We start from the raw sequence: 12,110 nt of genomic DNA, 5'->3' as shown, positions 1-12,110 counted from the left end.
CCGAGCCCCCAGAGGCACCTGATTCTTATTGGACTTAAACTAGAGTAGCGCTCCCTTATCTTCTTTCTGCAGTTTTGCTTCCCGCAGTTTTACTTACTTGGGTCAACCGCTGTGGACAAGCGATGATCCTCCTTCTGACGAATCATCAGGAGGTCAGTAGTCACCCCATCCCCCGTCTAGGTCACTCATCTCACCGCATGTCCTCACGCAGGCATCTGGTCATCTCACATCATCACAGGAAGGGTGAGTCCCACACAGCAAGGTATTTTGAGGGAGAGAGACCTCATTCACATAACTTTTATTACAGTTATAGCATTATAATTGTTCTAGCATTATTGGCTTGTTAAATTTTTTTGATGTTTATTTATTTTTGAGAGAGAGAGAGAGAGAGAGAGTGTGTGTGTGTGTGTGTGTGTGTGTGAGAGAGAGAGAGAGAGAGAGAGAGAGAGAGAGAGAGAGAGCTGGGGAGGGGCAGAGAGAGAGGGAGACACAGAATCCAAAGCAGGCTCCAGGCTCTGAGCTGTGATCACAGAGCCTGACTCAGGGCTCAAACTCAAGCACCGTGAGATCATGACTTGAGCTGAAGTCAAAAGCTTAACTGACTGAGCCACTCAGGTGCCCCATATCATTACTGTTTTTAATCTCTTCTTGTACCTAATTTATAAATTAATTTTTTAAATTTTATTCTTTATTTTTAAAATTTACATCCAAATTACTTAGCATATAGTGCAACAATGATTTCAGGAGTGGATTCCTTAGTGCCCCTTGCCCATTTAGCCCACCCCCCCCACAACCCCTCCAGTAACCCTCAGTTTATTCTCCGTATTTATGAGTCTCTTCTGTTTTGTCCCCCTCCCTGTTTTTATATTATTTTTGTTTCCCTTCCCTTATGTTCATCTGTTTTGTCTCTTAAAGTCCTCATATGAGTGAAGTCATATGATTTTTGTCTTTCTCTGACTAATTTCACTTAGCATAATACCCTCCAGTTCCATCCACGTAGTTGCAAATGGCAAGATTTCATTCTTTTTGATTGCTGAGTAATAGTCCACTGTGTGTGTGTGTGTGTGTGTATGTATACATATATATATATATATATATATATATATATATATATATATATCACATCTTCTTTATCCATTCATCCATTGATGGACACTTGGGGTCTTTCCATACTTTGGCTATTATTGATAGCGCTGCTATAAACATAGGGGTGCATGTGTCCCTTCGAAACAGCACACCCGTATCCCATGGATAAATGCCTAGTAGTGCAATTGCTGGGCCTAAATTAAATTTTATCATAGAAACGCCTGTGTGGGAAAAAACATGGTATATACAGGGTTCAGTGTTACCCACGTTTTCAGGTGTCTGCCCGCAGATAATGGGGGACCTCTGTATGCCCTAATCAGCACAGCGAGGGGTGGAGGAGGGAGCAGGGAAATCCAGCTCAAAGAACACAGGACCCCAAAAGGGCTCAGTTTCTCTCAGAGTAGCATTCTGTTTCACCACAAGCTCCTTAACTCTGAGAACTCAATTTCCCCAACTGTAAAAAGATGCAAATTACAAGATAATTTCTAAGAACTTCTCTGGTTTTTAAAATTCTTGGCTCCTGCACCAATTAAAGACATCCAGATATTGCATGAGTCACATTATATGTAAGTAAATCCAGTGGCTTTCATGGCCAGTTCCACCCCCAATTTCTTTGATAATATGTATTTTTTTTTAGTAGAATTCAGATTCAATATTTCAAGTGATATGCTTAACAAGATTAAACTAAGACAGTTATGCTCAGTGGTAAGAATTTTTTTAACTATAAAATATTAATGGATGATATAGAAGAATAAAATGATGTTAAAAACCTTATCTCCAGGAACTATCTGAAGATACTTTTTTTTACCACAAGACTCGTGACTCATGGAAGGAAAATCGCCAAGTTCTGGAATGGTGCACTGATTTCTCATTCTTACCCCAGAATAGTGGCATACATCCTTGAAACGGAAGTCAGATCTTTAACATCAGGCAATAAGAAGGAGGCTGAGTTGTCCTTGCTTTTCCATATGCACTATTGATTTCAAATTTTAATACCAAAACAGAGTAGATAATTACTTTTTTCCCCAAAATGATGACCCTTAAAAATATATATTAGTTAATGATTTACAATTATTAAAATGTGTGTATTCAATCTTAGGTAACCGATACAGTTTTACAAATAAAAAACTGAATGCTTTAGCCAAAATGTTGACTTGGAAAAACAAAACATGGAATGTGATTGGACAATTCTGATATTATTAAGTATTTCTTCCAAAAGCACTAGGAAATTTTTTTCAACAGAAGTGGAATTGATTCAATAAACTGCCTTCAATTTACAATGTATTTGAGGAGACACCCCTGTGATGTCTTGTAATCACCTGGCACAGCTATTTCCTAACTCAGTATTAAATATGGCTTGGAATTTTTCATGGCTTTCTATGATATCTAACTTGCTTATACTCGGGAAATTATTCAGGGACTGGTTTCCCTCCTGTGTTCATTGCTTGGGGTAACATTTTAACAAAAGGAAATCAAGGAAAAGAACAAAACTATCTTTACTGAATACTCATTACGTCCACTGCCCGCAATGTTCACACCAACAGACAGAACCTCAGGTGTGAGTACAGGCATGTGTGTCCACCTGTCTGTGCTCAAACTGGGAAGGGCTTCCCAGCATGCCTTGCTGATTTAGGCAAAGCAAGAATACCTTCCGCAAGAGCAAGGTTTCCCTTTCAAAATCCATCACGGTGAACCAATCCCTGGCTCCACACCTCCGGATCTCCGGGAATCAAGGCATCTTAATTATTTACATGTAGTGAGGGCAGGCCCAGATGACACTGCTAGTTCCAACAGTACATAAATTAATGGCTGTGAGGGCCAGCGGGAAGCTGACTCTGCGTGTCTCCCCAGTAGCTGACAGCAGAGATGTTCAACATACTTAACACTAATGCAGCCTGGGCCCTGACCAATCTAATGAACGTGAGGCATAAATATATATAAATATAGGTCACAAATACATCTTGAAATATATTATCTTCAGTCATCTGTGGAATTTAAGAAACAAAACAAATGAGAAAAGGGAAAAAGAGAGAGAGAAGCAAACCAAGAAACAGACTAACTATAGAGAGCAAACTGAGGGTTACCAGAGGGGATGTGGGTTGGGGCATGGGTGAAATAGGTGATGGGCATTAAGGAGTGCGCTTCTCTTAATGAGCACTGAGTGTTGTATGCAAGTGTTGAATTACCATATTGTATACCCGAAACGAATATTACACTGTATATTAACTAACTGGAATTTATTGTTTTTTAATTTTTTTTTGGAATGTTTACTTATTTTTGTTTTTTTAAAAAAAAATTTTTTTTTCAACGTTTATTTATTTTTGGGACAGAGAGAGACAGAGCATGAACGGGGGAGGGGCAGAGAGAGAGGGAGACACAGAATCGGAAACAGGCTCCAGGCTCTGAGCCATCAGCCCAGAGCCCGACGCGGGGCTCGAACTCACGGACCGCGAGATCGTGACCTGGCTGAAGTCGGTCGCCTTAACTGACTGCGCCACCCAGGCGCCCCAGGAATGTTTACTTATTTTTGAAAGAGAGAGAGAGAGTGTGAGTAGAGGAGGGGTAGAGGTGCCCCTAACTAACTGGAATTTAAATAAAAAATTAAATATATATATATATATATATATATATATATATATATTTCACGTGTGTGTGTGTATATATATATACACATATATTTCACATATGTGTGTGTGTGTGTATATATATATATATATATATATATATATATACAGAGAGAGAGAGACAGAAACTTAATCCTCAAAAATTTTGTTATGTAGGGATTATTCTTTTTCTAATTTATAGGTGAGGAAATGGAGGTTTGCTGACAGAAGCAGCGGGTCATAACTAGTAAGTGGTAGAGCCTAGATAAAGTACGGCTGCTTACTGTACCAGTTTTACTCTGTAGTTTCTCTCTCATTATCAATGCTAATTATCAGGACATGAAACTCAGTAACTTGAATTTTTTAAACAGTCTTATGTATGCAGAAACTAGAAAATTTTAAATGACAGAAGTGTTGATAACAGTATTTCAACTTCATGTTATTCAAATCACTCAGTTTTAAGTCAGTCCCATTAAATGACTTTTTTTCTTGGTCTGTGGAAATGTTAACGGCTAGCAGAAATATGTGAGTAAGACACTTTCAATATTATTTTTGTGAGGCTCTTCTTCAAAGCTCTCAATTTCTGCTATGTCAGTATGTTAATCTGTATTGAAAAATATGAATCAAATAGCTAACTTCCTGGATGAACTTTATCCCACGAGTTTAATCTCAGTAAGCAAGGCAAGAAGTCATCGAGTCTTTCACAGGGGGACTAAGAATTGACTTATCTGGGAGAGAAGAGACAAAGTTCTTATTCAGAAAAACTCCCAGTAATTTATGTAAATACTCCACCCTCAAGGAAGTGGAACCTGGCCCCTGACTCCTTAAGAGGGGGCTTTGCATAGTGACTTCCATCCAAACAGGACAGTATGGAAGGGGAGGGAGGGAAGTAACTTTACAGTGGAGAAATTTGACAAATATTACCTCGGCCAGGTGATCAAGCTTAACATCATTAGTGATGAGTCATGTCGATGGTATGTACCTTTGATATGATGTGATTAAAATGACATTCTGAGGTCTTCCTCTCAGAGACCCATAACCCCAGTCTAATTAGGAGAAAAGCACCAGACAAAACCCAGTCAAGGGACATTCCACAAAAAATACCTGGGCAGTACTCCTCAAAACTGTCAAGGTCATGGAGTGCCTGGCTAGCTCAGTCGGTAGAACATGAGACTCTGGATCTCAGGGGCATAAATTCAAGCCCCACGTTGGGTGTGGAGCCTAGTTTAAACAAACAAACAAACAAACAAAAAAAAAAAAAAAAACCACCTGTCAAGGTCATCTAAAACTAGGAAACTCTGAGACATTGTCAGAGCCAAGAGGAGCCCACAGGGATATGATGACTAAATGTTATGTATCCTGAATGGGATCCTGTAACAAGAAACACCAGGTCTTAGTTAACTCAAAATCCCTAAAGAAGCAGATAATAAAAGTGAGGCTGGAATGCCTTGAAGCTGCCTTTATTCTGAGAAAGGCTAGCTCCAATATCACCTCCGCACAGACGCACATACATACAAAATCATCCCTTCTCACTTCCTTTTCACAGCCAAGGTTCTTATAAGGAATGTGCAGACTTAGTCTCTTCACCCTCATTCATTTTTCAAACCAGTGCAATCATGTGTCCACCCAACAATGACTCAAAGACCAAATCCTTCTTAGTCTCCACTTACATAACCTGATAAAGACTGAAATTATTAATCACTCACCTCTATAAAACTCCTGATTTCCTTACCACAGTCTCTCTTGTTCTCCTCTTAAACTTTTCTTCTCCTTTGCTAATATAGCAGGATATCTATCCTCCACTATTTTTATTTTTGCCTTTTTAAACTTGATAGAACTTGAGCTTCTGGATCTGGAGAAGGATCACTTGAGTAACCCTCTTAGTTATGCAAATATAGGGTGAGTGGACACCCAACATTATGGAATAAGGGACTTTTTTTTTTTTTTTTTGGTCTTAACAAAACCTGTCTCTCCCATTGGTGTGCTGAGCTGGTCATTGGGGAGATGACTCAGTCCCTGTTAGAAACCTAGGGCCTTCTTGGAGAGAAGATATCAGGGCCCCATACTCCAATCTCCATGATTCAAGTGTAGAAAAACCTGTGAAGGGTCCATCAAGGAATTGTGACCAAAGTCTGCTAGAAGAATTGACCAAGGATTCCAAGAGCTGAACGCACCAGGAAAAGAAGATATATGTCAGCACAAAGACTCTGCTCTCTGCAGAGGCCTGGGGGTGGTAGCCTACTAAGAACTATCTCTGATTGCCACAGTTCTGTGGGATCTGGGAATGCAAGCCCCATAGCCACCAAAGCCAGGCAATCAGGTGGTGTCGCCTGGGTAGCAGTCACAAGAACCAGGGCACCAGACAAAAACCAGGGTACCAGATGCATGTAACCCTCCCCTCCAGGAGAGAGTTGCACTCTGGAGCACAGCACAGGGAGAGTGTGAAAATAGTGCTGACCCTCTGAAGTCTCTGGAAGGAATTACAGTCAGCCACTAGATGGGTGTTTAATTAGAAGCCTCCTTCCCCACAGGCTGCAGCCATGATGATTAGCTAAGAAGCCTCCTTCACAGAAAGACCAAGCTCCTGGGTCTGTTGAGTCTTGCTGTGCTCTGGGGGTAGTACTGTTTAAGAATCCTTTCTCCCTTTATTACAGTCTTGTGGGACCTGTGAGCACAAGCCCCCCAGGCCACCAGAGCCAGGTGATATAGAAGTGCCATGGTGGCAGCTGCAAAAATTGGGGTACCAGAAAGGGGTATGAGCTCCTTTCTGGGTGACACCAATAATTATAATCCCATGGGAGCAAGAACACAAGCTCCGCTGACTTCCAGAGCCGGGTAGCCAAGGCATCCCCCAGGCTGCAGCCACAAAAAAGCTCCCTTCCACAAGCTCTGGAGCATGGCAAAGGGATAGGGCAAAGGTGGTACCTGCTAGAGTCCATCCCAGAGGATGCTCCAGCAGGCTCCTACATGTGTGTGTTAAGTTAGGTGACTGACCTTCAAGCAGATGCTTTCATATGAGCCTTCTTCGCTTTAAGCCTGGGTGCAATCAGCTGCCTCTGAGCTGGGCCGGGCGGGGCTGGCCCTTTAAGAGCTGTTTCTTATATCACTTCAGTCTTGTAGGCATTGAGACATGAGTCCCACTGGTTTCCAAAGTTAGATGTTCTGGGGGCTCATTTCTCCAGTGCAGATCTTAAAAGTTAAATTGACTGATATGGGGTATAAACCCCTTGTTTTTTGGAGTGAAGAGGTTTTGAGTTTTCCAGGCTTTGAATTTTGTCCTGGTTGTGGGTCAACATGCTGAGGAGGGATTTATGGTGAGATTGTGTCCCAGCCTTTCTTATCTGCTTCAGTGTGGTTTTCTTCTCATTTGCCCAAAATGTAGTCATCACTCAGTCACACTTTAGGTTCTTTAAAGAGGAGTTGTTCCGGACAAAGGGGAAGAAGATGGCGGCATAAGAGGACGCTGGGCTCACCGCGCGTCCTGCTGATCACTTAGATTCCACCTACACCTGCCTAAATAACCCAGAAAACCACCAGAGGATTAGCAGAACGGAGTCTCTGGAGCCAAGCGCAGACGAGAGGCCCACGGAAGAGGGTAGGAAGGGCGGCGAGGCGGTGCGTGCTCCATGGACTGGCGGGAGGGAGCCGGGGCGGAGGGGCAGCTTGCCGGCCAAGCAGAGCCCCCAAGTCTGGCTTGCAAAAGCGGAGGGGCCGGACGGAGTGTGTTCCAACAGCAAGCGTGACTTAGCCTCTGGGAGGTCATAAGTTAACAGTTCTGCTCAGAAAGCGGGAAGGGTGGAGGACAAAGGGAGGGAGAGCTGCTGAGCCCCCGGATGACAGAGCTCAGTTTGGTGGGGAACAAAGGCGCTCGCCAGCGCCATCTCCCCCGCCCATCCCCCAGCCAAAATCCGAAAGAGAACCAGTTCCTGCCAGGGAACTTCCTCGCTCCCCGCAAACACCCAACTCTGTGCTTCTGCGGAGCCAAACCTCCGGCCCGCTGCCACAGGGCCCCTCCTGAAGTGGATCACCTAAGGAGAAGCGAGCTAAGCCTGCCCCTCCTGCCCCTCCTGCCCCCGTGCACCTTGCCTACCCACCCCAGCTAATACGCCAGATCCCCAGCACCACAAGCCTGGCAGTGTGCAAGTAGCCCAGACGGGCCACGCCACCCCACAGTGAATCCCGCCCCTAGAAGAGGGGAAGAGAAGGCACACACCAGTCTGACTGTGGCCCCAGCAGTGGGCTGGGGGCAGACATCAGGTCGGAGTGCGGCCCCGCCCACCACCTTCAGTTATACACCACAGCACAGGGGAAGTGCCCTGCAGGTCCTCACCACTCCAGGGACTATCCAAAATGACCAAACGGAAGAATTCCCCTCAGAAGAATCTCCAGGAAATAACAACAGCTAATGAGCTGATCAAAAAGGATTTAAATAATATAACAGAAAGTGAATTTAGAATAATAGTCATAAAATTAATCGCTGGGCTTGAAAACAGTATAGAGGACAGCAGAGAATCTCTTGCTACAGAGATCAAGGGACTAAGGAACCGTCACGAGGAGCTGAAAAGCGCTTTAAACGAAATGCAAAACAAAATGGAAACGACGACAGCTCAGATTGAAGAGTCAGAGGAGAGAATAGGTGAACTAGAAGATAAAGTTATGGAAAAAGAGGAAGCTGAGAGAAAGAGAGATAAAAAAATCCAGGAGTATGAGGGGAAAATTAGAGAACTAAGTGATACACTAAAAAGAAATAATATACGCATAATTGGTATCCCAGAGGAGGAAGAGATAGGGAAAGGTGCTGAAGGGGTACTTCAAGAAATTATAGTTGAGAACTTCCCTTAACTGGGGAAGGAAAAAGGCATTGAAATCCAAGAGGCACAGAGAACTCCCTTCAGACGGAACTTGAATCGATCTTCTGCACGACATATCCTAGTGAAACTGGCAAAATACAAGGATAAAGAGAAAATTCTGAAAGCAGCAAGGGATAAACGTGCCCTCACATATAAAGGGAGACCTATAAGCCTCGTGACTGATCTCTCTTTTGAAACTTGGCAGGCCAGAAAGGATTGGCACGATATTTTCAGTGTGCTAAACAGGAAAAATATGCAGCCGAGAATCCTTTATCCAGCAAGTCTGTCATTTAGAATAGAAGGAGAGATAAAGGTCTTCCCAAACAAACAAAAACTGAAGGAATTTGTCACCACTAAACCAGCCCTACAAGAGATCCTAAGGGGGATCCTGTGAGACAAAGTACAAGAGACATCACTACAAGCATAAAACATACAGACATCACAATGACTCTAAACCCGTATCTTTCTATAATAACACTGAATGTAAATGGATTAAATGCGCCAAACAAAAGACATAGGGTATCAGAATGGATAAAAAAACAAGACCCATCTATTTGCTGTCTACAAGAGACTCATTTTAGATCTGAGGACACCTTTAGATTGAGAGTGAGGGGATAGAGAACTATTTATCATGCTACTGGAAGCCAAAAGAAAGCTGGAGTAGCCATACTTATATCAGACAAACTAGACTTTAAGTTAAAGGCTGTAACAAGAGATGAAGAAGGGCATTATATAATAATTACAGGGTCCATCCATCAGGAAGAGCTAACAATTATAAATGTCTATGCGCAAATACCGGAGCCCCCAAATATATAAAACAATTACTCATAAACATAAGCAACCTTATTGATAAGAATGTGGTAATTGCAGGGGACTTTAACACCCCACTTACAGAAATGGATAGATCATCTAGACACACGGTCAGTAAAGAAACAAGGGCCCTGAATGATACATTGGATCAGATGGACTTGACAGATATATTTAGAACTCTGCATCCCAAAGCAACAGAATTTACTTTCTTCTTGAGTGCACATGGAACATTCTCCAAGATAGATCATATACTGGGTCACAAAACAGCCCTTCATAAGTATACAAAAATTGAGATCATACCATGCATACTTTCAGACCACAATGCTATGAAGCTTGAAATCAACCACAGGAAAAAGTCTGGAAAAACTCCAAAAGCATGGAGGTTAAAGAACACCCTACTAAAGAATGAATGGGTCAACCAGGCAATTAGAGAAGAAATTAAAAAATATATGGAAACAAATGAAGATGAAAATACAACAATCCAAACGCTTTGGGACGCAGCGAAGGCAGTCCTGAGAGGAAAATACATTGCAATCCAGGCCTATCTCAAGAAACAAGAAAAATCCCAAATACAAAATCTAACAGCACACCTAAAGGAAAAAGAAGCAGAACAGCAAAGGCAGCCTAAACCTAGCAGAAGAAGAGAAATAATAAAGATCAGAGCAGAAATAAACAATATAGAATCTAAAAAAAACTGTAGAGCAGATCAACGAAACCAAGAGTTGGTTTTTTGAAAAAATAAACAAAATTGACAAACCTCTAGCCAGGCTTCTCAAAAAGCAAAGAGAGATGACCCAAATAGATAAAATCATGAATGAAAATGGAATTATTACAACCAATCCCTCAGAGATACAAACAATTATCAGGGAATACTATGAAAAATTATATGCCAACAAATTGGACAACCTAGAAGAAATGGACAAATTCCTAAACACCCACACTCTTCCAAAACTCAATCAGGAGGAAATAGAAAGCTTGAACAGACCCATAACCAGCGAAGAAATTGAATCGGATATCAAAAATCTCCCAACAAATAAGAGTCCAGGACCAGATGGCTTCCCAGGGGAGTTCTACCAGACATTTAAAGCAGAGATAATACCTATCCTTCTCAAGCTATTCCAAGAAATAGAAAGGGAAGGAAAACTTCCAGACTCATTCTATGAAGCCAGTATTACTTTGATTCCTAAACCAGACAGAGACCCAGTAAAAAAAAGAGAACTACAGGCCAATATCCCTGATGAATATGGATGCAAAAATTCTCAATAAGATACTAGCAAATTGAATTCAATGGCATATAAAAAGAATTATTCACCATGATCAAATGGGATTCATTCCTGGGATGCAGGGCTGGTTCAACATTCGCAAATCAATCAACGTGATACATCACATTAACAAAAAAAAAAGAGAGAAGAACCATATGATCCTGTCAATCGATGCAGAAAAGGCCTTTGACAAAATCCAGCACGCTTTCTTAATAAAAACCCTTGAGAAAGTCGGGATAGAAGGAACATACTTAAAGATCATAAAAGCCATTTATGAAAAGCCCACAGCTAACATCACCCTCAACGGGGAAAAACTGAGAGCTTTTTCCCTGAGATCAGGAACACGACAGGGATGCCCACTCTCACCGCTGTTGTTTAACATAGTGCTGGAAGTTCTAGCATCAGCAATCAGACAACAAAAGGAAATCAAAGGCATCAAAATTGGCAAAGATGAAGTCAAGCTTTCACTTTTTGCAGATGACATGATATTATACATGGAAAATCCGATAGACTCCACCAAAAGTCTGCTAGAATTGATACATGAATTCAGCAAAGTTGCAGGATACAAAATCAATGTACAGAAATCAGTTGCATTCTTATACACTAACAATGAAGCAACAGAAAGACAAATAAAGAAACTGATCCCATTCACAATTGCACCAAGAAGCATAAAATACCTAGGGATAAATCTAACCAAAGATGTAAAAGATCTGTATGCTGAAAACTATAGAAAGCTTATGAAGGTAATTGAAGAAGATATAAAGAAATGGAAAGATATTCCCTGCTCATGGATTGGAAGAATAAATATTGTCAAAATGTCAATACTACCCAAAGCTATCTACACATTCAATGCAATCCCAATCGAAATTGCACCAGCATTCTTCTTGAAGCTAGAACAAGCAATCCTAAAATTCATATGGAACCACAAAAGGCCCCGAATAGCCAAAGGAATTTTGAAGAAGAAGACCAAAGCAGGAGGCATCACAATCCCAGACTTTAGCCTCTACTACAAAGCTGTCATCATCAAGACAGCATGGTATTGGCACAAAAACAGACACATAGACCAATGGAATAGAATAGAAACCCCAGAACTAGACCCACAAACGTATGGCCAACTCATCTTTGACAAAGCAGGAAAGAACATCCAATGGAAAAAAGACAGTCTCTTTAACAAATGGTGCTGGGAGAACTGGACAGCAACATGCAGAAGGTTGAAACTAGACCACTTTCTGACACCATTCACAAAAATAAACTCAAAATGGATAAAGGACCTGAATGTGAGACAGGAAACCATCAAAACCTTAGAGGAGAAAGCAGGAAAAGACCTCTCTGACCTCAGCCGTAGCAATCTCTTACTCGACACATCCCCAAAGGCAAGGGAATTAAAAGCAAAAGTGAATTACTGGGACCTTATGAAGATAAAAAGCTTCTGCACAGCAAAGGAAACAACCAACAAAACTAATCGGACAAAGGGCTAGTATCCAAAATCTATAAAGAGC

At 41.7% G+C, this 12,110-nt stretch overlaps 1 protein-coding gene across 1 annotated transcript in view; it reads right to left on the bottom strand.

The window, feature by feature from the left end:
• The window catches only part of RWDD3 (RWD domain containing 3), a 148,963-nt gene extending 148,539 nt beyond the window's left edge, over positions 1-424 (bottom strand). The window contains exon 1 of the mRNA XM_045478372.1: positions 98-424. Within this exon, the coding sequence (XP_045334328.1) occupies positions 98-146 (49 nt within the window). The 5' untranslated portion in view covers positions 147-424. The remainder of the gene's footprint in view (positions 1-97) is intronic.
• Between the last annotated feature and the right edge of the window lie 11,686 nt (positions 425-12,110).

The sequence above is a fragment of the Leopardus geoffroyi genome, chromosome C1 (assembly GCF_018350155.1).
Source record: "Leopardus geoffroyi isolate Oge1 chromosome C1, O.geoffroyi_Oge1_pat1.0, whole genome shotgun sequence".
Classification (NCBI taxonomy): Eukaryota; Metazoa; Chordata; class Mammalia; order Carnivora; family Felidae; genus Leopardus; species Leopardus geoffroyi.
The sequence above is the reverse complement of the archived record's forward strand: the minus strand, read 5'-3'. Positions and strand labels throughout refer to the sequence as shown.